The sequence below is a fragment of the Paramormyrops kingsleyae genome, chromosome 13 (assembly GCF_048594095.1).
Source record: "Paramormyrops kingsleyae isolate MSU_618 chromosome 13, PKINGS_0.4, whole genome shotgun sequence".
Classification (NCBI taxonomy): Eukaryota; Metazoa; Chordata; class Actinopteri; order Osteoglossiformes; family Mormyridae; genus Paramormyrops; species Paramormyrops kingsleyae.
The window spans coordinates 23,450,600-23,478,570 of record NC_132809.1 but is presented as its reverse complement, the minus strand read 5'-3'; the positions used below and the strand labels follow the sequence as shown (position 1 = coordinate 23,478,570).

The window sequence follows — 27,971 nt, the reverse complement described above, 5'->3', positions numbered from 1 at the left end:
AGTTGCTATGAGAACGCCTGCGCTAACTAATTTACGGCTGAAGTGTCTTTTCAAAATAAGAGTCCCATAACGTATGACGTTTATTTTCATAATATGCTCTGAAAATAAACATCATACGTTATGTAAGCAAAGATACAGTTCTTCTTGCTATGAGGTAACTGTAGCGTTCATAGAAGAGTGATATTTGTCCCGCACGTAAAACATAAATGTAATTTATTTGACTGATGCCAGTTATTGTTCAAATAAATGGAAAATCCATAATTACGATTATCTTTTTAATTAATAAACTGGCAGCTTAATTAAATTTTCCTGAAGGACTGCTCATTATTTAGGTTAAACCGTCTTTAGCAAATTGATTGTTGGCAAGTTTATATGTATAAATCGTTTGCCTGAGGGAAGTGCCTGCTGCTATTTTGAAATCTGTCGCTTCGTTGTTCGACGGAAATGGAACTTTCCTATCTTTTGCTTTTGCTACAGAAAGTTAACCACCAATAAGCTAACTTTTATTTTGCTGTAAGAAAGGTATTCTGGTTTTAATATTGCTGGAACTTAGATATACGGTATGCAAATATTTTCCATTTTTACTTTCATGTATTATTACGATTACATTTCGTTACAAGAGGTAGATTGTAAGATGCGAAACGCTATCTCTGTATTAACTGTACAGTTTGCTTTTGTCTGGCGTTATAATAATGAGAAACGTACAGTAAATGCAGACATTATATAACTTACGATAGGTTAAATATTTTTGTTTTACTTTTCAGATATTACCTCGTGTAGGGGCACTTGCGCGTAAATTGCACTAAAACGCAACATTTCATTACAGATGTTGCTCATATTATTCTATCCATTCATCCTCTTATTTTCAGTAGTCACTTATCTAACCAGGGTTGCAGGGATGCTAACTAAGCCAGGATTCCTGGATGGGAGCCCATTGCATCATATACTATATTATATACTATCTAACTGTTAATCCGAATTTGCTTCTTCCGCAGGTAAACATTATGTTGAGGAAAGTGAAGTACATCGTGTGTATCAGTCTGGTGCTATTAGCTATGTGTTGGGCTCACAAAGCCAGGCATGAAGACCATCATTTTAGGGAAGAACACAGCCAAGAGCATGATGTGAATGTTCTTGGAAAAGAGGTATTTGCTTTCTATAGTGTACAACCTTAATATGCTGTGATTATTATTATTATTATCCCTCTGCTCACAATTGTAATAGATTTATTACAGTTTATTAAGCAAGAGTACATTGTCATATTGTTACAACCCCTGGCAAAAAATATGAAATCACTACTATTGGAGGATGTTCAGTCAGTTGTTTTACTTTGTAGTCCAAAAAGCAAATCACAGATATGACACAAGACGATTTCACCTTACAGCTGAACATTCTGGCTTTGTAAAACATACCTCCAAAAAATAAACTGACATTGTTGCAATTAATGGCACCATATTTTTCTATGTCAAGTAGAGGAAAAAATTATGGAATCACCATTGTAATTTGCATTTCTGAAACAAATACCTGCACAAGTCTAATTATGCAAATTAGTCTGCAGGTAAAACAGTGCTTGCAGACCTTAATGAGCTGTTGCACCTGGCTGATTGACAGGAAACATGGCCCCAAAAGAGAGCTGTCAGTTGAAACAATGGAAAGGATTATAAAACTCCTTCAAGATGGTAAATCAACATGTGGCAAAAGATGTTTGTTGTTCCCAGTCAGCTGTGTCTAAAATTTGGAGCAAGTACAAACAAAATGGGAAGGTTTAAAGCAATATGCCTTGAAAACAGAAAATGCACAACAAAACAAATGAAAGACAAATGGGCAGAAACAGGAGCCAATGTTTGTGACTGAACTGTAAGAAATCGGCTGAGGCAAATGGGATTTAGGTACAGGAAAGCCAAACGTAAACCATCATTCACACCTAAACAGAAGAAAACAAGGTTACAGTGGGCTAAAGAGAAGCAGTCATGGACTGTGGATGATTGGATGAAAGTGGTATTCAGTGATGAATTCCAAATCTGCATTGGCCAAAGAGGTGATGCTGGAATGTTTGTTTGGTGCCATCTCAATGAAACAATTAAAGATGACTGAAAACAAGCAAATTTCCTCAGTCACTCATGATATGGGGTTGCATGTCAGGTAAAGGACCAGGACAGATGGCAGTCATTACCTCTACAGTAAATGCACAGGTGTACATTGAAATTTTAGACAATTTTCTCATTCTATCAATCGAAAGTAGGTTGGGTGATGATGAAGTCATTTTTCAGGATGATAATGCATCTTGCCACCGAGCAAAGAGTGTTAAAACTTTTCTTCAAGAAAGGCATATCAACTCAATGACATGGCCAGCAAACAGTCCGGATCTCAATCCAATTGAAAATTTATGGTGGAAATTGAAAAAAAATGGCACAGGACAAGGTTCTATCCTGCAAAGCTGATCTCTCAGCTGCTATATGGGAATTTTGGTACCTGATTGATGTAGAATATTGTTTTTCATTAGTGAAGTCCATGCCTCAAAGAATTCAAGCTGTCATAAAAGCTAGAAGAGGTGCAACAAAGTACTAGCACTAATTCTGTTCTTCTTTGTTCTTGATTCCATAATTCTTTCCTCTACTTGATCTGAAAAAAAGATGGTGCCGTTAATTGCAGCAATGTCATTTTATTTTTTGGAGGTATGTTTTACAAAGCCAGAATGTTCAGCTGTAAGGTAAAATAGTTTTGTGTCATATCTGTGATTTGTTTTTTGGACTCCAAAGCAAAACAACTAACTGAACATCCTCCAAGAGTAGTGATTCCATATTTTTTGCCAGTGGTTATAGTTTGGTTATTATGCATGTTGCTTGTCTGTTGAATTTTTAAGCATTTATTTAGAAACTATATGTATATTTAAAAGTTTATTTTTGTTTATCATTGGTGTTCAGAAAAAAGAAGAGGTGACAAAGCTTAGCCCAGCTGAACAGAGAAAGAAGCTGGTAGAAATTGTGAAGAAGATCGACACAAATTCAGATATGCGTTTGTCTGCAGGTCATGACTGAAAATTTTAAATAGAAGTAGTTTGCTGAACATAGATTTGTGTCAGACTTTTTTTCAGTTTGAAATGAAAAAACCAAAACGTAGTGTGTCATAAGAGATTTAACGTAGATGTCTTATTTTTTGCTCAGTAGATGAGGTCACACTGTGGATACAGAAGGTGTACAGGCAATATGCTTTGGAAGATGCGGAGGAAAGGTTCCCAGAGTTTGACACCAACGGAGATGGCCTCATCTCATGGGATGAATACAACAGATTTGTGCATGATAATCCCATTGATTTTGACGAAAGGAAAATTCCAGAAGACCCTGAAGAGGAGTCTCTGAGATTTGTACGATTATACTATAAGAAGTCGTAAAACAAACTAAGTATATACACAAACAGTACTGTTGACTTTTAAACACCCCAGCTTCATTTAATGTTTCCAGCTTCATTTAAAAGAGAAGAAGCGCTTTGACCATGCTGATTCTGATGGCATACCAGGGCTGAACCTCACTGAGTTCCTGGCATTCACCCACCCATCTGAAGTGGACCACATGGCAGTGAGTCCTGCTGGTCTCTCGGTTATGATGGCCATCAAACTGTCACATACTTGCTTTTGGTACTAAACCGTGTCAATCACTGTATTTCCAAATGTTTCTGTGATGAATGCATTATTTGGAATATCGTACCAAGCAAAGAAGATCAGAGTACTGTGAAAGACACATTCATTAACCTTAAAGTCATATAACACCATGTGGTTGGACTCTTCTTGCACTCTTATGAGTTGCTTATGGGGAGAAGTAATGTTACTCCTGTCCATATATAACAGTGCGTTCTAATTGGTAATGGATGCTTTTAATACTTCTACAAGAGAATATTACATTATGCCATGGTAACTATTGTATAAACTATTGTATATTTTTTGAATCTCATTCAGGAATCCTTCTAATTTTAGGATTATACCATTGAGGACGTACTGCATGAATATGACAAGGATAGAAATGGATTAATCAGTCTAGAGGAATTCCTCGGAGATATCCGAACGAATGGCAAGTGAACAGTCACTCTCCTGTCAAGCACTGCCAATGCTCATCATCAGTGCGGTTTTCCTGCCTGAAAAAGTAAACCGATTATGTCTTTGCATCCAATAAAAGCTGACGACAAACCCTCACAGTGGGAGGTCGACGAAACTGTTCGGTTTAAGGAGCTGTATGACCAGGACAAGGACGGTCAGCTAAACCGCGAAGAGCAGCTACGGTGGGTGGCACCCAACAGCTACGTTTCCGCCAGAGAAGAGGTGAGCCCTGCTTTGGCACTTCCACAAGAGGTCATGCGATGGAACTCCACACAAGGTCAAATGAGGGAATGCCAAAGTGCTTTCAACGATGTCAATTGCTTATGCTAGATCAGGGATGTCACACTCCAGTACTGGAGGGCCAGAGCTCTACACATTTTTGGGTTTCCCTTCATTTAACACACCTGGTTCAATTACTTACAACTCCTTGTACTAATTACCACACAGCTCTTGAGCTCAATCATTTGTGGTGGAGCAGAAAAATAACTAAGCTACACAGGGCTCCAGCCCCACAGGACTGGAGTCTGACACATCTGTGCTAGATTATAGTACGTCGACTACGTCTCTGCACTTGTGAGGCTGTGGCTGTACCACTGGAAGTACAGGTTGGCAGTGATTCAGTATTCATGAATGACCTGAGGTACCATTACTTGCCTTAACCTTTTAAACAGGCTGTGCATCTGATCAAGGAGATGGATCAGAATGGTGATGAGATGCTGTCCCAGACGGAGATCCTGGATAATCAGCAGACCTTCATGAACAGTGAAGTCACTGACTACGGCAGACAGCTTCATATGGCACACGACGAGCTATAGCATGGAAATTTCATTCCCAAAAGAAGCAAAAAATTGTCTAGTGGCCTTTTTTGATTGTTGTCATACCATAAAAGCCCTTAGCGTTAAACTATTAAACATTAAATACACTAAATGATGAAAAAAGCATGGCTGAGATCCCCGGGAATCATGGGTAATTTTTTTTATACAGGGTTGTATCTGTGTTACTGCCATGGATCAAATGAACTGTATTTAAAGTTAGATCTCCCCCCCGCCCTCCCCACAAGTGATGTTAAGACCAATTTCAATGATGTCTGGCATACTGAAACGTGCAAAACCCAGCCTCTGACATCACCACAAGATATCTACATATTTTAGTGTTTTATAGTGTGTAATACGTGCATATCTTCATGTTCTGTCTGTATTTATAATGATGGTTGGTGCAGATGATAATTACATTAAAATGTCATCTCTTCTAACCCTTATTTCCTTTTATGGTTCTTAGTTTCACATGAAACCTTGGTGTGAAAACCGTTTAAAGTAATCTGACGTCCAACATTCACTGGGTGATGTAGTTAGAAGCAGTTCACAGCGAATTGCAAATCACTAAATGAAATTTTAATTATGGGTGATAAATTTAAGTGTGGTTTGTTATAAAATGTAGTGAATAACTGAAGAAATAGAAAAACGATGGTCTGATAAATTCCTTTTGCCCGTAACCAGAATTGAACTACTGGGGTTTGGCAATGAAATTGAAACACCTGGTTTTAGACTATAATTATTAGGATTGGTAAGCCACTTTGGGCGTCTCCACACTAACTCTCCCGGATGTGGGAAAGACAGTGAGGGTGGAGAACAATAGAACATGTTTCACATTGTCCACAGCCCAAGATAGGCACTTCTGGCACCATTGAAACTGACGTTTGGCAATGGCAAGAGTGACCAAAGGATTGGCTATAGCATAGAGCCTGTGGAGCTCCTGATGAACAGTTTTGTTTCCTGATGAACAGGTGAGGTGCACATTCTGCAGTGAGTTGGGCAGCTGTGGCTTTATGTTTTTTAGGTACATCTTAGTGCCCAGACGTCCCTTTCATACAGCTTCCTCTCGCAGTTACTCCTGTTGGATGTGGTCTGTCCTTTGTGGTAGTATGCCAACATTACCCTGGACACCGTGTCTCTCGATACACCACAAAGACTTGCTGCTGTGGTCGCATTCGCCAGCGAGACGCATGTCAACAATTTGTCCTCTTTAGAACTCTGATATGTCTCCCATTACGTTGTGTGGATTGCAATATTATACGTACAGCTGTGCTATTGCTCTGCTAATTCAACCTTCAGACTCTGCTTTTATGGATGCAATGTGCAATCAGTGAAGATTTGCCATCAGCCCACGCATATATAGGCGTGAAACCTCAAGTACTTTTCTCCGATGTTTGTTTCATTGTTCAACCCCATTTATCTGGCAAGTAATAATTGAGTTAGTATTTAGCACTGCATAGATGTGTGGGCTATTCTGTATAATGTTTATATGTGCCAAACATAACATGACTATAGTGCATTGTTGCCCCCAAACAATCTTATCTCAAAATCTGAGTACAACTGGTATTCAAATCGAGTTGCCAGTAAGTACAGGGGCTGCCTATACACAGTGACATCATTTCACATATCTTCCTGATTTGGGTGAACGCTACATGTGGCAAGTAACGTCGTAAAAAGTCGCTTTTAGATCTATTTATTTTTTTATATATGTATATATATTTTTTTGAAAAAACTTTTTTTACTGCTCACCGGATCTTCCGCTGGACTACTTACATAATTTACAATATCTAACTAACTTACGTTTTGCGGCAGAACTGGAAGAATGGAAGGGTTACGCTTTAAAGATGCATTTTGGGTAAGATGCTCGATTTCCTTTTTTTGAAATCCTCGGTGCTGCGCGCTTGAATCCTGTTAGATCTAACTATTTATTTATTAGTACTAGTTCAGATATTTTAATAATACACATAGCCACCTCTTCCTGGGTCTATAGAAGATTATGCTGTGCAGAAAAGGCGAAGAGGATATATTTGCATGCAGAATTTCAGATGGCAGCGAGTTGACAGCGTCAGAAATGTGTGGGATATAGTAACATATACTGTAGTTCGGAAATATCTCTGAATGAAATATTCATATTTGTATAAATGCTTATTTGTCTCACTTTTGGTTGTTTGTAGAACAGTCAGGGTAAACCATCAGCGAATAACTGCGGGGAAACTGGGTTAGCAAAACACGTACCCTACTTCTGTTAAACAAGCAGACAGGCAAAATACGTCAGTTAAAAATTATTATTATAATGATTTAGTCAAAATATAACAGCTTAGAAAACTTTAATATGGAACTGGTGTGAAGCTGGGGTGTTTGCGAATACGGCTTGTGAGATAATTCTGCAGTCTAGAAATTAACAATGATACCTATTTTATCTGTGCTGGAGGTACTGCAATATGCTTATCAGTGTGCTATACATCTGTGTTTTTCGGTAAAGCTTACAACTCTGTCCTGGATGGATGGATGAATGGATTGATTTCTTGTTACTCTCGATTTCTTGAGGCTATTAGTAATGGACTGGCACTTAAAGGAGCTGAGAAGCCTGTCTTCTGTAGTGGCAGGAGTTACAGATCTGCCTCCTCATTGCACATCTGGGTGTGGCAGCCTCACCCAGGTCCTGCCAGCTGGTACAGGCAGGAGATCAGTGTTAGAATTAACAGCTTAATAGATTGTTATCCATGGAAACCTATTAAGACTCAAGGGTAAATACTAAACACATGTAAATAAAGGCAGATGGTGGGATGTAAATGAAAGAATGCATGTACGCTCATATTATTATTGTCACAAAGGTACCTGGATCAATGAAAGCCCCAGGAGAAATTAATATTTAATCAAAATTAATTCTTGCAATAAAGTTCAAGAAATAGTTTAACTATGGTTACTCATGCCGTTTTTAGGGAGAGGATTTCACCAGTAATTCTGGGTATGAGGTTCTCATCCAACGGATGTGTGATGGCAGGAGAATGTGTAAAGACATGGAGGAACTTCTGAAGATGAGGTAAGTTCCTGTGATTTCCACATCCTTTCAGTTATTCTCAAGAGTACAGTGTACTGGTTATTTAATGGTTTAACACCATAGGAATCTCTAACCATGGTCCTCAGTATCTCCAACCTTGTGCCAGTATAGTATCTGTTGATCAAAGTAAGATAAACTGGCTCCATCCATCCATCCGTCTTCAATCTCCACTTATTCAATAGATGATGACTGTGTTAGCCTGGAACAATCCATTTACTCACCTGGTTCATAAGTAACTGGCTAAGTTAACAGTAATCATAACGTGGTTCAGGATTATCAGGGTAGGATACATACCAGCAGGCTTAGGGCGTCACAGGGCTGGCCCATGGTACACGCCACCTCCACTGGACATTAAGATCCGATTGGATGCACAAGCAGGGGTGTCAGAGCGGCCCTGGCAGACTGAGGCGGCCCCTGCACTTCACCTTTGTTCTTACTGCCAGTCATTTGTTCACTGATGGTGATACTTATTCTCCAGTGTACAAGTACGCAGGAATTCTTCACATTCACATCCAGGTGAGAGTAAAGCTTAGGGTTACAGATCATGGTCAGCCATTTTTCCAGTGGCCCCTGGTGCTGTGTTTTAGGGTTAAGGACTTTGCTCAGGGCTCTAACAGTATGGGATTTGAACCAGCAATCATCTGGACACAGGCGGAGAGCTCTAACCCACAAGGCCACATCACTTACTCCACCTAAGTCAAGGGGCCCTAACTGAGCTCCATTTGCCTCCTGCTACACTGAATCACTACATTTCTCCATGTATACGGCTCTTTTTCTCTGATCTGATAGTTCACTGAATACCTGAAGTCTTGCCGCTATACCACCTGCTTCCTGCATGTTTTGAAATATGGAAAACTGTCAACTGTGCATTCCTGTCCCACCATCGCAGGGCGCAGGCAGAGGAGAGATATGGAAGGGAGCTGGTGACAATCTCTCGGAAGGCTGGTGGACAGACTGAAATAGGGTAGGCTGTTTCACTTCTGGGTTGGGCTTCTGTCCCTTTAAATATTGTTAGTAGTTATTTTTATTTTTTTATGCATGCACACTTGGTAAAACATTCGTGAGTCAACTCTACACAGCAACATTACATTGCAACAGCATTGTGCGTGCGCCAGAAGTCAAGGCTTGTACCTCTGTTGATGAGCTGCTATCGAACTAACAGGAAATGCAAACTCCTTATTCAAATAGAGATATCAGAGAACGACAAAACATGCTGCATTTAAGTTACTGTTTAATCCGTGTCTCTGTGCCCCAATGCCTGTGCCTATGAGAGTGACACTGAGCAAGACTGCAGCAGAATGTGTCTGCATCTTTTGCAACACGCTTACACTGAAATGAACAAGTGGATTGTGTGTAGCTGTGTATGACCGCATGTGTGCCTGCAACTATCAGGCCTAACAATATCTCCCAACATCCTGACTTGCATCTCCACTGAATGCATAAAATTGTCCATGCACATGTTCCATGTACAAAAATAATCATTATAAACTTACATTCTACATATGCATGGTCTGCAAACATTTTTTAACCCTTAAAAGTCTGGTCCTTCCAAAGTTACACGTTGATCTATGACATGAAAGGGCAGTTTGCCTTCTGCGCATCTGGCCAATAGTAGATACATTAAAAACTTGAAATGAACCACTTGTTAACAGACACAGCTTATACCTTCTGCTCAATGCACTTTCAACCTTGACAGTTACCAAAAAAAGCACCTGCACTTGATGTATTTTCATTAACTGAAACCATTTAGTATGTGGCTTTTGTAACACCAAAGCAAAATTTTGAGGTGGCAGCAGAATTTCTACCGGTCAGTAAAAATAGGACAGATCTCCGAAAAGGTCGAAGGTGATTTCCTGTGTAATTTTCCTATTAAAGCTGAGCAAACCAGGGCAAGCCAACAAGCTTTAAGAAACAGGCCTAATGCTCTTATAAACATATACTTTTTGGGAGCATTGCATGGTTGTGACCGTAGTGGCTCTTGCTCATGTCATGTAAGATAGTTCAGGTCACCTTTAGACAGATGTGTCACTTTACTTGAGGGGACACGAGTAACACAGTAACTCAGTTACTACTCAAGTACAAATTATGAATAACAATAGGAACTGCAGGAAATACATTAATTATTATGACTGATGAACAAACATGGGATCAATATATAACTAATTCTTAGTTTCTGGGTAATTAATACATTAAGTAAAAGTGTACAACTACATCATTTGTGTCCCCCTCAAGTAAAGTGTTACCCAGTTGTATATTACCTATGGCAATAGTAAGTGATTTCATTTACAGCCTTAGTAATTTCAATCTGTATTGATACCGATTATTCATGTGTGACAATTAATTGTGTTGTAGTTCCTCTGACTTTATTTCTGTAGATCATGCTAAAAATGAAGAAGTAGCATGAACGGCATTCTAGGCAGACTCATGGTTGCATGTTTTTAAAATTGGCTGCATCACCTTTTAAATGTAAAGGATATAAGCAATGACATTACTGTATTTACAATAAAGATTACAGCTTTTTGAGCATTTTGGTTTCTGTTTCAAATCAATATGAAAATCTTTTAAAGAGTATTAAAGATGTGCCCAGAGCAGGATGTGAATGTGTTTTTTAAGATGTGCCCAGAGCAGGATGTGAATAACTATTTTTATTTTTTTAATCTGCAATAAGACATCAGGGCCCTGAGTATCCAGTGTACATATATGTTCACACTGCCCTCTCACTTCCTGTTCACATTCACCGCAAATTTCAATGCGGAGTGTAACTTGGTGTTTTTATGTACTGCTGGTGTGAATCACAGCTCACTATTACAGGAAGGGCCATGCAGAAAGGCCCTCTGGCCAGGGGAGAAAGTCACCCCCCCCCTCCCCCCCCTGTGTCTGGTCAAAGGAATATTGGCCCAACACACAAGGTCTCAAGATAGCTCTGAAAATCTGCACAGACATTTCAAACTGCAGATTTGATTTCAGGACCGAATGACACAGTTCGGAGTGTAAATGTGGATTTATGTTAATAAATGGATTCTTGTTTTTGCTCTGCTTCAGTCTAGCTAACCTATTACCTACATAATTTATTTCACAATTGCCTTGAAATGTTGGTGTTTTCTGGATTCAAACAGGGCTTTTCAGTTGATCAGTTTCTGAAATCTCCAGCTCACTGTCATCCTATACAGGGTTGGGCTGCTTCACAAAAAATAAACTGAGCTTCCTCTAAGTAAAAACATTACTCACATGAAACTGTTTACATGTTTTCAGTCAATATCTCTGTGTTCTAATATATTTTAATTTTAATTTTTCAACAGGACCTTGAAATCTTCCTTTGAAAACCTCAAAGCCCGTAAGTCGGACGTTGAAGCTTAGTTTGACGTTGAAGTTTACACCAGTCAGTATTTTGTTCCTATATGATATCAATTTCAGGGCCATAACCCTTGGTTTCAATATCAACTCAAACTACTGGTCTGTGTCATTTTCCATGGGCATTGAGTTCAATATAATGTTCAACATTGATATGGGTCTAATCAGTAAACCCTTTTCCTCCTAGATCTGCCCTTATACATCTAAAACATACAACGGACTGTGACACAGGGTCTCTATGACAACAAAATCTGTTTGGCATGATTGATTGTGAACAACATTTACCCCTTCTTGCTTATCTCAGCCACATTCATTGTTTGTTGTCTGAGAGCATTACCCAGCTAACATCAGTGCAGGGTTAGGCAACCCTGGTTCTGGAGTGCTGGAATCCTAAAGGTTTTCCATCTTACCTGGTCTCTGATGAACCACACCTGATCTCAGGCAGAGAGTAACTCATCAGGTAGGATACCAGCACTCCAGGTTCGGGGCTGCATGCCCCTGCTGTAGAGCTCCTGAAAGGCCCATTTGGTGAAGCCGTCCGTCCTGATCTCAGTGACTGTGTCTGAATTTAAGGGCTGTATCCTTCTAAGACTACAATCGAAGATCGAATGTGTCAGGTCGGTGCCTTCAAAGAAAGGTTATGCCTTCGTAGACCACGTCCTTCGAAAGATGCAGCCCTTGAATTTGGACATGGCCAGTAAAGCTCATGTCGTTTATTTCAGTTCACTCTGCTGGTCACTCTTTAGAACTGGGGCCGTGTCTGTAGCTCCGTGAGCGTGCTGTAGATCGGGGCTGCCCAGTCCTACCACCCACCAGAGCTAAGGTGCAGCCCGAATTTAATTTTCCTGATAGAGATAATCAGGCCCTTCTGTGGCATCACAGTATTAGAGCCAACTATGCTGAAGCTAAGCTCCACAGGGTGGTGTGTCATCAGAAGCAAGTTTGTGTAGCCTTGCTATAGGTGCGATGCATCTGCAGAAATAGCCCCGCTGTTATTAAACCATACAACCTGCATGGGTTTGCAGCGACTCAAGGCAGCGGTCATGAAGGTTTTTAACCATAAGTGTGTATGAGGTAGTGAAGGTTATTTTTGTTGTATCGAACTAAAGCCTACTCCTCCGTTACACGTACATTCACACACTTATAGTGTTAAATTACAACTGGGGCGCATGAGTGTGCACACTGTTCAAGAAGTAGGTTACCCCAACATCACAAGTAATCTTCACCGCACACCCTGACCTCAGTTTTCTCTCTTTCTGCTTTTATGTTTTTTTCTTTCGCTTGCTTCATCTGAACATGGCATCAGTACCCGTTCACTTTGCAGGAAGGAAACCTATTTATAGGAAATTTCGATTATACCATTGATTGCACCTCAACTCAACAGAATCATCAATCGTCATCCCTACTGCTAGGGACGCAGTGAGCTTCGACATGACTGTCCGCCATAGAGATCTGTCTGGTCCCTTAATGGCATTACACAGAAAGGCCAGCGTTGCCAGTGATGACGTGTGTGTGTGTGTGTGTGTCTGTGCTGGGCGGATGGCAGCTTTCTCAGTATGAGTGACATGACATTTCTCCCACTGCGAGGCTGTGAACATCGAAGTAAACCCAGACAACACCACAACTGGTGGCTGTACAGCAGGGTTACTATCGTCAAGCAAAACAAAGCTGAAATAAACTGAAATAAAAATAAAACAAGACTGAAAATAATATAAAAAACTAAAAAAAAAAAACTATAAATATTCCTTCCAAAACTAAATGAAATAAAATGACAACAAACGTCAAACACTTGCTGTTGCCATTTTTAAACACTATTTTGCTGAAGTAATTAGTATTACCTGGAACATGTTTTGCCCTTTTTGAGGATGTTACTACATAGCGTGAACTGCATTTTCATGTACGGTTCTCGAAAAAGATCAGACACACAAAAGAGCTGTACAGCTTTCGGTCAATCCCAAGAGATACAATTACTAAATCTTAAGCCGAAACTGAAATACATTAAAAATAAATTGAAATATAGAAAATTAAACTAACTAAAACTAAATTGGACTTGAAAATTAAATAATATAAAAATATGGAACTAATTTAACAAATCAAAACTATAATACTATATAATACTATATAAATACTATATAATGCTATATAAAACTATAAGGAGAGCAGGAAGCTTGGTGGTGCTCAGGTAAGCTGCTGGTTGCTTTGTTTTTAGTGACTGTTACCTCCTTTTTCAGAGATTGAGAAAATTGGGAATTTTCACATCCAGTTATCGGGAACTCTGAAGGAAGAAGTGAAGAGAATGGAGCAGTTCCGAGAGCGACAGCGTGAGCAAAGGAAGAAGGTCAGGAAGCCTGTGTTTCAGACCCGTCAGCTTGTCTGGAGAGCTTCCCTCATCTCTTTCGATAAAGAGATTTGAAATTTCATGAACATGGTTTTTTTCCTGGTCTTCTATCTCCTCTAATTTTACGACTATTTACGGTTCTGTTGTGGAATTACAGGACAGCGGTTGCTCAGGTGACCCCAGCAGAGTTCGTGGCCTTTGTGCTTGATGACTTCTGTCAAATCATCTTTTTTATTGCTTAAATCATTTATAAGGCCGATGCAAATCCTTATAATACTGCAGTACATCACCGGCTTTTGCTGTATTTACTTTTTGTCTCTTCTTGCAGTTTGAAGGAATTATGGAAAAAGTTCAGAAGACAAAGGTGTCATTATTCAAGAAAACAATGGAGGTGAGTTGCAAAGTAGACACTGTCAGCTGGTTCCCTCTATGCCAGCAGGGATTACAAAAGCTGCGTCAGAAGCCTTTTAGGGAAATTATTAGCTCGTATCGGAAGGCAGCGTGCTTTGTCAGAGAGCGTTACCTAAGAGGAACAGACTACAGTTCAGCTCGGCGAATAGGATGCTAACGCTACAGGAAAGCATGAAAGGTTGGAGCCACATAGTGAAATTACACTGAAACCTTCCTGGTCCCTGTGCCCTTTCTGTGACCCATGGAGGCAACTCACAATATATAACATCCTGAGACTCCGCCCGTCCATTTGTGTCCACTGTAGTGAATATTTTGATTTTGCATCTGTCCTTTCACTGATTTGAAAAAAAAACATAGTTATTGCTATTGCATGATAAAGATGCTTTTTGCTTTCTGGGCCTTCCAATGATACCACATATGTGGGGATGGGGTTTGAAAACTCACTCTTTCTCTCTGACAAAATGGCCACCATATCAACAAATGCATTTTATGGACAGAGAAAAAAAAGTACAAAAAACTGTAGTTGCTGTGTATATATCATTGTTAGAAAATACGTCAGGTATTATTTAGCAAAGTATGAAAGAAGTCTAGTTATTTTAGTGTTGAATTACTGATCCGTTTATGAATGTTCTCTGTAATGGACACCAGGACGAGTTTGATGTCTTTGAAATTCCCACACATATACTGCTGTAAAAATCTCACATAATCATCTAATCAAATCCTTTTTTGGATTGTGCAGACCAGTAATGTAATAACTTCCAATAGTGTAGTAACTGACAATAATATCATTTTTAATACATTTTTTATGTAATAACATTAAATTATGCACAAACCATTGTAATGTTTTCGATTCAGAAATGTTATTATATTACTTTTAAGTTAATATTGTTTTTTTTTTGCGTTAAGAATTGAAACGTTATCAGCAGTTATTACATTATTGTAAGGACCCATTAACTTCCCTAGGTGACTGGACACCTGAATGAATACAGTAACAATGGTGGTCTAATCTTAAAGCAGCATGCAGCTGCAGGGTTTCAGGGAGCAAGCCTAAACTATAAAGTACTATGAATTACAGTGATGCAGTGACAGTGCAGTGCTCCTCTTCTGGCATGGGTGTACCAGAAGCTGGTAGCACTCCGCCTGCATTTGTTTCTGATTATCTTGTTGTGTTTGTGCAAATCTCAGTCATTTTTTTTTTTTAGTTCATGTTTCTGGTTTTTGTTCAGCTCTTGCACGTTGCACAACGGCAGATAGTTTCCTTTCTTGCAGCCCCTTTCTTGTAAAGAAAAAAAAAAAACAACTGAACTTCCTGTGTGCAAATTACCCCAAAGCAAAAAGCCAAGTTTAGGAGAAGCATGCCGTGCAGATTCAGTATTGTTGTGAGGTTTGTGTGCACGTCATGTGTCACAGAGGAAACCCAACCATCCCCCCCCCCCCCCACCACCACCACCCCAAACCCCTTATCGACCATTTTGTTCAGTCCAAAAGGTCGTACGAACAGCGGTGTAGGGAAGCAGACGAGGCGGAGCAGGCGTCCGAGAAGGCAGCGAATGCGCCCAACCTGACGCCCAAGCAGTGCGAGAAGGTACCTACCTGTGAGAACTTGGACAGAGTTCAGCAGAGCGCTGCTGCGTCTTACCAGAAGCTGCAGTAACCATTACCCACAAGTATTATCTATTTGAATTTATATATACTTCATCGAGAAAGGAGTACAGAAGGCAGTCGGAAAAACAACTATGAAACAACCACACGTTCGTCGAAATAGCAAGGGTGGAAATGACCTTGTCAAACGATCTTATCAGTATAGGCATCATGCTATGACATATAACTAAATATAGCATGCACCACATAGTGTCATAGATATGGTTAGTTTAAATTCCTCATCATAATTTCACTCTCATTGCACCCCTCCCCCTCCGTCAGGCCCAGAACAAGGCTAAGCAGTGCAGGGAATCAGCCAAGGAGGCCGGTGAGTAACGACCGACACGCTGTGGCCGTGACGCTGCCGGAGGCATCCGTGCATCTCTGGGCGCTCGTCCCGTTGATCAAAGCACTCTTCACCATTCCTAGGGTGCAGTAAATGTAAAGCTTTACCTAATATTTTCATTTATAAACACAGGGATTATTTTATTGCGACTCGTGTTAGAAAATGTCCTTAGGAAAATCAGCAAGAATATGTGGTTTGCATAAATTTGCATAATCGTCACATTTTAATAGTTTGTAAAGTCACCTTTTGCAGCAAAAACAGTATGTAGCTGCTTTGCATTTTTTTCAGGAAAGTATTTGGCTAGTTTTCATGAGCAGAATTACTCCTGTTGTTCAGGTTCAGGGGATTCAAATTTTCAAGTAGTTCCAGAGTCTCAGTTGGATCGAGGTTTGGAGTTTGAGATTATTGCCTTGCTGAAAAATGATCCTTCGCCAAATACTGAAACAGGTTCTCTTGCAGCATTTCCCTATGCAATGTGCAACCCATCCTTCCTTTACAAGATGCCTGTTCCCTGCTTAAAAAGCATGATGCTGCCCCCACCATACTTTGAAGCCTGGACAGTGGTAGATTTGATCCGACGACATTGCTTTGAATGTCGCCTAAAAAGCAGTGTCTTGGTCCTTTCTTGCTACAAAATAACAACATAACAAATGCTTTCATGTGGTTTTCTTAATGCGACAGCTTCTTTTGTCCAGGGACAGATAATATTCTTGCAGGGAAATATTTAGGGGTTGGTGGCGGGACTGGCACTCCAGCCACCGTGAATATCTTCACCCAGCTCCCAAACAGCAGACAGGACTCTATTCTGCTCTCCGTGGGAGTATCTCTACTGCAGCCACCCAAAGGAAGGATGCATTCGTCATGAAGAGGATGGGGGAAGCCCTCAGGAGCCTCGTCCCCGGAACAGTTGTAACCGCTGAGAGCCAATAGGATTAGAGATGTTGGGGATAGATGCTGATGTGGGGCTGAGGTGTCGCTGGCTGCACGGCAGCACTTGGGTCTGAGGCGGCCCATCTGGGTAGATCTGTGGAATGTCTTGGCTCTCTGGCATGATAACCATCTTACTCTGCTGTCGAAGGAGCTTCATAAGCTCTGCATTTCAGTGGAGGTTGGCCTTTGAGGTATGCAGACCAGAGTGTGGTCAGATCTCTGTAGGTGGGCACACTTCTTATTGGTCTGGTTGCTCTGATGGCTGCCATATTCAGGGAGGAGCTTTTGCTATGGTGGGTTGGCTCCTCCTGATGGTATCCCATGTCACTCCTTTCAATGAGCGTACTATGCGACTCAGATTAAGGCAGCCTCTGGGTGACTTGTCTGTTGTCAGTTTACGCTCAGTGTAACCTGACTCGGTGGTTGATGGATGCACACAAGTTAACACTCCTCTGGTCATGGGTGACTTCCACCTGACCTTTGGCATTGACAGGGCTGTCGACCAAGAGTCTGGTGACCGTGGTGAAAGTGGCTCCATCTTCATCGACTTTGCAAAAACGTCAGGGCTGTGGGTCGCTGGATCCTGGTTCTAGTACCCTGAGCTGCATGGCTAGACTTGGTACTCAAGTTCTGGTGTCAAAGGAGATCAATCACATCATCCTGGGCAGACGCTAGAGGCTCCTCAGGTCTACAGGAGCACCCAGCTTGTGAATTCTGACCACAGACTTGATGCCACTCTGAAGATTCAGCTTAGGTCCAGTAGTCTACCACCTAGTAGGGAAATGAGGCTGGACTTAGCCAGACTCCAAGATCAAGCTGTTTCTGAGATTGCACGCAGTTTGTGTGAGGAAGTTGCAGACTTGGGCGAACTGCTGATTCTAATATGATGTGAAAGACCTTCTGTAGGAAGAGCCTGAAGGTTGCTGATGCCTGTGTTTAGGGATGGGCCTATCCACATTTTTTCAGTTCCGATCCAATACTGATTCAGAATTGCTGAAACTGTTACAGATTCCGATACAATAATGATGAATGAATGATGAATTATTTTTTATACTAATAAATACAAATGAAAAAATGCATACCAAAAGGCTTTGTTAATTAGACTGCTAGAAACATGCATAACGTACTGTTCCATCTCATTTGTACATCATGCTTTATGCGTTTTTGAGGTATTTGCAGTTCAATTTGAATATCTTTCAGGAAAGTATACGCAAGTAGTGAAGGCTTAAAATGTCCCACAATTTTTCTCCCACTGCAACAGCATCACTTACACTTCACTGTGACAGCAGCCTCTCGTATCAGAAGCTGTAGCGAGTGTGTAAAACAGCCCAAGTTTGTGACTCCCAAATCATCCTTTGCGGTTTTCATATTACCCGCGTTGTCTTGCACAACTGCACGCTTTTTCTTTAGTGGGATTTTCCACTAAATGCTACTTACAGCTCTCAAAACTTTGTTTTTACAAAGATTGCAAATCACTGTGCTACTAGTTCTTGTTTCAACTGTTAAATACTTCCAGTCTGATGTTCTTATGCTCCTTTGATGTTATTGCATATTATTGAGTAACAGCACATGGCTTGATGGCAACAGTCTGTACTGGTAACTAGGAAGGACGGCTGCAAGGGCTCTGAGGGCAGATAAGGAGGCATTTGTTAGAGGAATCTGTGGTCTAGCGACCCACATCCTGCCAACAAATCATTATGCATCCAGATCTGTTCCTTGGAGAGTCACAGTCATGGCGGATGAAGAAATGGTCCTCACAGATGACACTGCAGTTGTGACCCATTGGGCCGGCCACTTTGAGCAGGTGTTTAAAGCTGACCATCCAGCTAGGACGTTGGACATCTCTGGCTGTGAACCACCCAATCCCACCGATATTGCAGAGGTGGTGAACCAGCTGTGGTAGGGAAGGCCACAGGGATCTGTGGTATCTGGGGTGAACTTCTCCAGGCTGGTGGTAAGGCTGTCCTCCTGGTATTGCAAGTCCCTATCTGGAAAGGGAAGGGTGATTGCTTGAATGGCAGCAACTACTATGACCTATAAGACTGCTCTCAGTGCCGGGTAAGGTCCTTACTAGGGGCATCTTCAACAGGATCCACGATCACGTGCATGCCTGTTAGCAACCAAAGAAGTCTGGTTTTACCCTAAGAAGTCAACCATCACAAGCACAAACGCGAATATCAGCAGGGTTTCTTTGTAGCCTTTGTCAGTTTTCGTAAAGCATTCAACTCAGTTGATCGAGCTTCCCTGTGGGACATCCTGAGACTTCGTGGAATCCCCCTGAAGTTGCTGGACATCATGGCTGGCCAGTATACCAGCACTGTGAGTGATGTGCAGAGTGGAGCCAGAACCTTTTCCGTTCTTCCTAGTTGATTCTGGGGTTCGTCAGGAGTGTGTTCTTGTTCCTATTCTGTTCTTGCATGGATTGGGTGTTGGGCAGAGTCGTGGGGTCCAGCAACTGTGGGGCATCTGTTGGTAAGGAAAGTTTCACCAATCATGACTTTGTCAAGGATGCTGTGACCTTTGCAGTGTAAATGAAGGCTCTGATCGTGGCTTTGGAGGAGTCTGATTGTCTGAGTTTGTGAGTGTCCTGGATCAAAACCAAGACCTTTAATGACCTCTTGGGCAAACCCAAATTAATTAAGTTCATCTAGTTGACTTACACCACAGCTGTACTGCTCTTGTACTTTGCATGAGTCAGAAATGCTGCATAAGATGAATGCTTATATGTGCACAGCGGAGATGTAGTTTATTTTCTACTCGGGTTCCCCAGTAAACTCTTCACTCACAGCGAGCCCAGTTCCCCTTTCAGCAATGAACAGTAACAACCGGGCAATTCTGAACTGTGAAAACAGCTCCCTCGCTTCTGCAGGAAGTGGCACGATCATTCCAGGAAAAACAGAATGTGCTCGCAGTTCACTTTGTTCCTTGTTGTGTTTGTACTGCTTTCGATTTGAAGTCAGAAAAGCTTGAGTAGAGTGATTAATCTTTGTGACATGTGTCCTTCCTTCTGCAGAAAAGCAGTACGTGGCCAGCACTGAGCAGCTGGATGAAACCCGCTTGGACTGGGAAAAAACGCACCAAAGCACCTGCGAGGTAACAGTGACCCCCTGTACTCAGCCTGTCTTGGATGTGGGGGTTATGGGTTCAGTTCCAGCCCTGGCTGTTCTTGTTCACCTCATGCATGCATGGTCAAAAATAAGTAGTTATGGAAACTCCATCTATTCATCGGTCATCAATCTTCCACCTTCTCATCCAGTAAGAATTCTGGGGGTGGATCCTATTCCAGATCATGCCTCTATATTGCCAAACGTGTCTGAGCATATATCTCAGCATGGGAGGATCTCCATGCTCACCGCGACCCTGCCAGGGATAAAGTGGCAACGGAACACTGATGGTTGAAAATAGCAAATTTGGGTTTGAGTTTGACACATTCTTATATAATACAAGTTATACCCAATAATTTAGCAAAAGGAACAAAAAGCATCATTTTTAGGGTTAGTTATTTCAATGACAGAACATGTGGCATTATTGTGAAGAACTGGGTTTTTCGAGCAACTGGAAATGGTATATGTGCAGGATAAGCTCCAGACCCCAGGACCCTTAATAGGACAAACGGTGATAGAAGATGGATGGATGGATGAATGTGTTGCATAATCATAAGATAATTTTCAGTGTTTGAGTGGCAGGAGATGGACCTTTTGAATGTGTTGCCATGCATAATTGCGTCCATTATGGTTTGGGAGTTCTAGGTGATACAGCAGTAGGAGATGGACCATAAGAATGTATTGCATGGTTAATAAGATGATTTCTTAATGTTTTTTGGGTTCTAGGTGTTACAGCAGCAGGAGATGGACCGTATGAATGTGCTACGCAATGCCATGTGGGTGCACTGCAACCATTTCTCAGTGCAGTGTGTCAGCGATGATGAGGTTAGTATCTGTGTTCCAACTAAACCACCCTGATGAAATTAACAGGTTAAGAATCTTGTCAATGGTACCAGTACATCACTAACAACAGTAAACCTGTATTTGTATTTTGGGTTTTTAATTGAGATTAAACCAAATGAGAATCTTATTCTCAGGGTATGAAGAGAAGATTCATAAAAGAATGTGCTCTATATTCCCCAAATCAGTCCTATACATGTCCTCCTTAGTTTGTGAACTTTGGTAATATGATGTTGTTTTGCAGTTCTATGAGGAGGTGAGGAAAAGTCTAGAACAGTGTGACATCATTGCAGATAACAACTCCTTCATCCAGAGCAAACAGACGGGTTCACAGCCCCCAGGTAGGCTTTAAGCACTCACTGTGCTTAATTAATATGATTGTAAAACAAAACTACACAACACAATCTTTTAATAGCATATATTTCCCAACAGGGGGCAGTGTTTTCCAGGTTGGCTCAAGCTTGCCACTTTAATATTCAACTTTCCTTTAAAGATTCAATTCTTTATTGTCATTGTACAGTACACAATACAGTAGCAGTTCTAGACCATTTCAACTAGGGGGGGCACACTGGCCCCAGTTGTTCTGTTAAGGGGGGGCAGATACATTTGACCTTAATGTCCTCCAAGTATTTCTTACACTAGATTTCCAGCACAAAGAAGCAAAAGACAATTTTGAAAACCAATGTTATCTATGCAATGCTTTGCCAGACATTTAACAGTTTTTACAAATATGTAACTCACTCTGATTTCTTGTTTAGAAGAAGCTTGGTTATTTTTTTCTGTCACTAACTTGGCTTTTCACCAGCTGAAGTGACTCAGCTACCCGGCACCCTCGTGTTAAGGGCCTGTAGTGAAAATGTGCTCACGTTTCTGTTTGGCCCGTTTCGGGTGTGTTTGTAGCATCCACACCTGCCTGGTTAGCACACGGACTGTGGCATCTTTCTAAGACCGCCCCTCATCTCCACAGGTCCAATCACGTTTGAGAATTACTATGACAGGGACCAATCTGAAAGCTCTAACGGCAGTGCCCGTTTCAGCGGGCTGGTGAAGAAGAGGTAAGATTTCTGCCCTGGCCCCCCCAACCCTAACATCAACCACAAGGCATGAGGAAGTGAAAGAATATGGTTTTTCATATTCATTTCCATTTTACTGTGTGTTTGTTTAGTAGACGCTTCTTCCCGAAGCACTATGGGTCAGAACAAAGAAGGTTAGTAAGTGTGTATCATACAGAGAGGTCATGTTGTGCGGAGTAACACTGTCAACTCATCACTCCAGAGATGGAGATTTGAATCCCACTATCTGTAGAGTTTGCATGTTCTCCCTGTTCTACATGGACTTTCTCTCACAGCCGTTGTATATGCGGGTTTTCACTGCAGATCCCTAATTAGATTACTAATTAGAGGATTGATTGGCTGAAGAGTTCTCACACCTGGGTTTGACCAGCTGACCTAAAGGTTTATCCCAAAAACCTGCGTACACACCGGCCCTTTGCGGGTAAGATGGGCCACCCCTACAGCTGTAATCGGGCCTTAAAAGTTAGGTTACAATTTTACAATTCTCAGTATGCGGCAGCCACTCAGTATCGTCACACCGCGTTTGCATGGCTCAAGCACATGTTTACTTTAAAAGTTAAACAATATGCACATCCCTGCGTTGTCATGCTGCTCACACATGATGTCAACATCTGGAAACCATTGTCACGTTGACACTTTGTTTATTTTCGTGTTGAACAGAGTGAACAGTGTGAACAGAGTGAACAGTGTGAACAGTGTGAAGTTGCTTGAAGTTTAATCAATATTAAAAAATGTAAGCAAATATTCCCAAATTAAAACATGTTTTATCACATTTTATTGAATTTTTTTTTAAGTAAAAATACTTTTTTTCTTCATTTTTTATTATAAATTGCTCGTATTTTACAACTGTGGCTGTTTCTCGCGGCAAAGATAGAAGCCATTTTTATTTATTTTATATTTGTGACATTTTTTGAGTGTCTTCTTATCTGTCTCACCAAACATAGTAACCCTACCAGTAACCCTGCAGGAAAACCTTATTTTGGCTACTTTGTTTTTATGTCATTAACCCCAACCCACGACCCCTGGGCAGGAGAGGAACATCCATCAACCACTAAACTAATATTTAGACATACAGTGGCCACTTTTTCATGCACATCTACCCATTGGTACATGCTCCTTGAAACTGAGTGATAATGATGCGCATATATATATAAATTGTGCTGTGGTCTCAATTTTTTTCACGGCTGTATATACACCTGCACATACACATAAACCCGCTTTCAGTTCTATAGTTATACATATCAGGACATAATAATTTTTGGCCCACTTTTCTTTACAACAATGCTTCAGTTCATTGAGGTTTGCGGATGTCATTCATGCACAGCTCTCTTAAAGTCCCACCACACTACAGTGCTTTGGTATAAAGAGGAGTTCATGGTCGAGTCAATGACTGCAAGGTCCTGTGGCTGCAACACAAGCCCAATTCATTAGCCCACTGTGCTTCACAGTTGGTGTGAAGTGTTTGTGTTGATATGCTTCGCTTGGTTTTTGCCAAACGTGGGACTGTGCATTATGGCCAAACCTTTCCACTTTGGTCTCGTCTGTACAAAGGACATTGTTCCAGAGGTCTTGTGGTTTGTTAAGATGCAATTCTGCAAACCGAAGCTGTGCTGCCATGTTCTTTTCAGAGAGAAGAGTCTTTCTCCTGGCAGACCTTCCAAACAAGCCATATTTGTTCAGTCTTTTTCTAATTGTACTGTCATGAACTTTGTATTGATACGCAAAATCTTAGAATTTCACATGACTGTGTGGGTCAAGAGGGTTATTTACTGTTCCACTAAGTATTGGAATAAGCAAGACACAAGCTGTAAGTGATCTTGTACTTGGTATGACTGCTGGGTGATTGAAGAGTGGAAAAATGTCACCTGGTCTGATTGAAATGTTTGATTGATTGTAAGGGTGGAGGAGATCTGTTTTCTTGGCACACATTAGGCATCCATTCATGGTCACAGTGTTCCCTTCATTGAAATGGATGTTTCCAGTAAGACAATGTGCCGCATCATGCTTAGTTGGCTCAAACAGCGTGAGACCTCACTTCGTCCCAGTCTGCCTACACAATTCCCCAACCGAAATTCAAAAGGGCACCATAGGGATGAGATGGAATGAGAGGATTGTAGCTTGACTTTGAGGTTGAGGCCTCTGCATGAGCTGTGCAATGCTATTAAGCCAGCATGAACCATAATCCCTAAGGAATTTTTCCAACACTTTATTCAGCTATGCCTTCAGGCTTTCTGTGGCAAATGGGGGTCATATCCAGACGTGTATAGGCGTGCAGGGGTAAAGGGGCCACTGAGGTATAGAATGGTGTGCTGATGATTTTAATTATATATCAGTACAGGCTTGTGGGCATACTTCCATCATTGGGTGTTGCATTTGTAAGCTCTTCCCATGTTCACGTGGGTTTGCACCAAGTGGCTTGAGCTGATTTCAGACGTGAACTTTGGACATTGTCTGCAGAATCAGGTGGGGATATTTTCACACATGGGGCGCACAGCTGGAGATCCTCAGTGTTAAATGAGTTACTGGAAACACCTACTAGAAATATTCCGGTTGGTTTAGACGAGGGGTAACGCTTCGGTAGAGCATGCAGGGGGCAGGGTGTGATGGAGAAAAGTGCGAAGCGGAAATCACAGTGTTTTGTTTGCAGCACTACTGACAGAAGATAGCCGTGTTCAGTGGGGTCTTCTTTGAGTAAAAGATGTTTGTATTCTTCCATTTTTTGCACCAGTCGCATGATAGAAACAACATCAACACACCCACTCTCTAGCAGTCAATTCTCTGCATTTCTCCCTGCCGCATTCACACACGGCGGTCAATCAGAAATTACCCGGACTGCGTACTAAAGAGCTCACAGGGTAAAGTCTGTATAATGTTTCAGACATTTGCGTTCACACGTAGAGCCCCTCCGGATAATGTCTAGAAAAGTTCAGGGTGACAGTGCATGTCTGCGAGGGTCTTTGATTTCCTATCTCCAGCCCAGAGTCAGGCTGTGTCGATGGACTTTTGTCTCTAAATGGTCTTTACTATGCGTGCTGATGATGGTGGTCTGGCTTACGCTGCCTCCTGCTTATACTGCCTAGTATACACTCCATGGTGACCATGCATTGGGTAGAAGCAATGTGAGAAAGAAAAGTCCCAAGCAGCAATAATATCCAATGTCATAGACATTTTATGTGTAAAATAGTAGGGCTGTTGTGGCATTAACTGGGAATTCACTGTATTGTGCTATTGTAATGTAGTCTTACAAGTAACATTACATAATGCAAAGCACTGGAGTTTCCCACATGTTTCAATGATTGGTTGCCTTAAAATGTGATCTAAAAGAGAAATGGGTGAGAGAAAATATCCAGGTGACAAGATTCTGTGTTTTTTTTGTCTTGATGACAGGAAGCCCTACTACAGCGCAAGGGGATAGTTTACTACTGAAAACTGTAATGCCAGAAGATAGAATTTTTTAAAAAGTATATTAAGCTATTGTACAGGATAAATAATACTCAAAGCTGTTCAGTTGGATAATGGCTCTGAAAGCTGATTTCTTCACAAGAAAACTGTCTACAGGAAACTATTGTACTTTTTTAGTGCCGTCCTTAACGTCTGGTTCTGTTTTTAGGTTTTCCAATCTGTTACAAGGGAATTGCAGCAGTGGATCAAGGATGAACATTGACAGCTGTGCTGGGGAAACAGCACCCTTTACTGGTCAGTACTGATAAGCTGTAACTCCTGTGACTGTATGTACTGTATGTATGGAGGCTCCAAAAGAAAAAGGAGTGTAGTTTGGAATTGTTGGAAAAAAGAAAATGCATAAAACTACATTATATTTTCTGATAAAAAGCAAAAACATTGTTTTTAGAAATACAATAATGATAAATAATGCATCAAGCTGAGGACGTATGAGAATATGTCAAACCAACAGATGGCGCTATACTCAAATCATCTTTTGTCTTAAATTTAACGCAGAACGTTACCTGAAAAACACTTCTGTTTCAGTTATCAGTTTCATGTTTGTTTGTTGCCAAATAATTGATATGAAAAATTACTCAACTTGCACACGCTGCATGTTGTTTCCCCTCTAGACAATCCAGAGAAATCCGACGGGGTCTATGCATCCATACCCGTCCAAACGAGTGGAAACAGTGGAGGGGGATACAAAGCCTTATATGACTACCAGGCCCAGGTGGGAGATAACCGCCATCCCCGCCCCCGCAGCCCCCGCACAGGCCGTTCCACCAGCCGATTAAGTACTTTAGGGTTTTCGTCCAAGTGAAAAACCCAGAGGGCTGCATTTTTCACGTATTACAGCTGTCATGATTTTTATATTGACTTAATCGGTACCAAGGCAGTTTAACATAACTCCATTATACAACTGATCTGAACTTTTGAGAATGTATGTAGTATCACAGAACCTCACTTCAGCATGAGTAGAACACAGATGTAGATTAATACGGCCTATGTAACTGCTGGAGTATGGTAACAACTCCCACAAGAGACCACAGTGAGGATGCAATCTCTGCTGCGATTGATAGGACCCACCACAGCAGACGCCCACAGTCTGCTAGTCAGTGACAAACTTCAGGCCCACGTAGAGCTTCAAGGACGTAGAGATGAACTGTGAATGAGGCTTTTGTTATGCTTGGAGGGGTGGGCTTAAATCTGACACCACTACCCCCCCATCCCTTTATTTTCCACAGACTTCAGATGAGCTGTCCATCTCGATGGGGGACATCGTGGCCGTCATTGATCAGGCAGCTGACGGATGGTGGACAGTGGAGAGGAATGGGCGATCGGGATTGGTGCCGGGGACCTACTTGACCAAAGTGTGACACAAGGCGTGTGATTGCCTATTCACACCTGCCCACGCATCCCCAGGGAATCTACCTGAATGTATCCACTGTGTAAATGTGCCACCCCAAGGAAGGACTTCATGGTTTTAAGGTGTCAAAGACATCCGCAGTACAAGTGACGGGGGAACTACTGAGAGCAGAAATAACGAACATGGACCATTAGGGGCTTCGCTAATGTCACTATCCGCTTGACAGAATCGGCTTCATTTATTTATAGAAAACCTCGATAAATGAAATACGACAGCCCCCATTCAGACGGTTATTTATATTGAACTGAATGTTAATTTACTGTAGTGAATGTTACATTAATTTTATAATAATGCACACCACAGGAACGCTACTCACCCAGATGTTTAGTATGTGTGATTTACATAGATGTGGTACTCTTTAAAATATATAATGGCTTTTTATATATAATATTTGAATAATCCAGCTGCTGAGACTCCATTTGTATGTTACATGTTGCACTATAAAAAATGTTCTGGCCTTGGAATGTGGATATGATCAGCCAGAGATTCACCAGAGAAAAACCACATAACCAGCCCCCATCTTCAGTGGTTTGCATGGACCAATTTAGCACATTCCCAAATAATGACCCACACTGGATACCTGAAGGATGCCAGATTACACCCCAGGGCTGATCCTGCTTGAGTGCATCTAGGTCAGGTGACCTGAATTTCTCAAGTAGGAACAGGGAATGTTTAAATGGGGAAAAAATGGTATGCAGGTCTGCCAGGGTGCGCAAATGCCCACACTTCTACTCTGGAAGGTTTGGTTGCAGAAACTGACAGGTGTAGCTGAGCCCATGATGCTACTTATGACTCAGTCATAGGTAGGTGGGACTATTAAAAAGCTCAGATATACACAGACACACAGAGAGAGACTGACACACTCATACAGACACGCACACAGAATGACAATCACACAGACTGACACTGACACAGACTGACACACTCACAGACACACACTCATAGACACACAAACTGACACACACAGACACACTCCACAGACTGACACACACAGACTGACACACACACAGACTGACACACTCATAGACACACAAACTGACACACACAGACACACTCCACAGACTGACACACACAGACTGACACACACAGAGACTGACACACTCA

General features: G+C 41.4%; 2 protein-coding genes across 3 annotated transcripts; both read left to right on the top strand.

Moving 5' to 3' along the window:
• Positions 1-398: 398 nt before the first annotated feature.
• Positions 399-5,348, top strand: rcn2 (reticulocalbin 2). The gene is made up of 8 exons (XM_023811150.2): positions 399-560; positions 996-1,145; positions 2,925-3,027; positions 3,168-3,364; positions 3,462-3,575; positions 3,971-4,064; positions 4,170-4,312; positions 4,762-5,348. The coding sequence occupies exons 2-8, from the start codon at positions 1,005-1,007 to the stop codon at positions 4,903-4,905; spliced, it is 936 nt and encodes a 311-aa protein (XP_023666918.2). The 5' UTR covers positions 399-560; positions 996-1,004; the 3' UTR covers positions 4,906-5,348.
• A 1,184-nt stretch (positions 5,349-6,532) lies between these two features.
• pstpip1a (proline-serine-threonine phosphatase interacting protein 1a) lies at positions 6,533-27,325 on the top strand. Of its 2 annotated transcripts, none has more exons than XM_023811243.2 (15): positions 6,533-6,757; positions 7,845-7,945; positions 8,853-8,927; positions 11,263-11,297; positions 13,546-13,652; positions 13,981-14,043; positions 15,544-15,648; positions 15,987-16,032; positions 19,994-20,073; positions 20,811-20,909; positions 21,169-21,265; positions 21,892-21,979; positions 25,608-25,693; positions 26,071-26,171; positions 26,686-27,325. In XM_023811243.2, the coding sequence occupies exons 1-15, from the start codon at positions 6,725-6,727 to the stop codon at positions 26,815-26,817; spliced, it is 1,248 nt and encodes a 415-aa protein (XP_023667011.2). In that variant the 5' UTR covers positions 6,533-6,724; the 3' UTR covers positions 26,818-27,325. The 2 variants fall into 2 exon arrangements, with proteins under 2 accessions (XP_023667011.2, XP_023667012.2); XM_023811244.2 differs by lacking the exon at positions 6,533-6,757 and adding an exon at positions 6,776-6,975.
• The last annotated feature ends 646 nt before the right edge of the window (positions 27,326-27,971 follow it).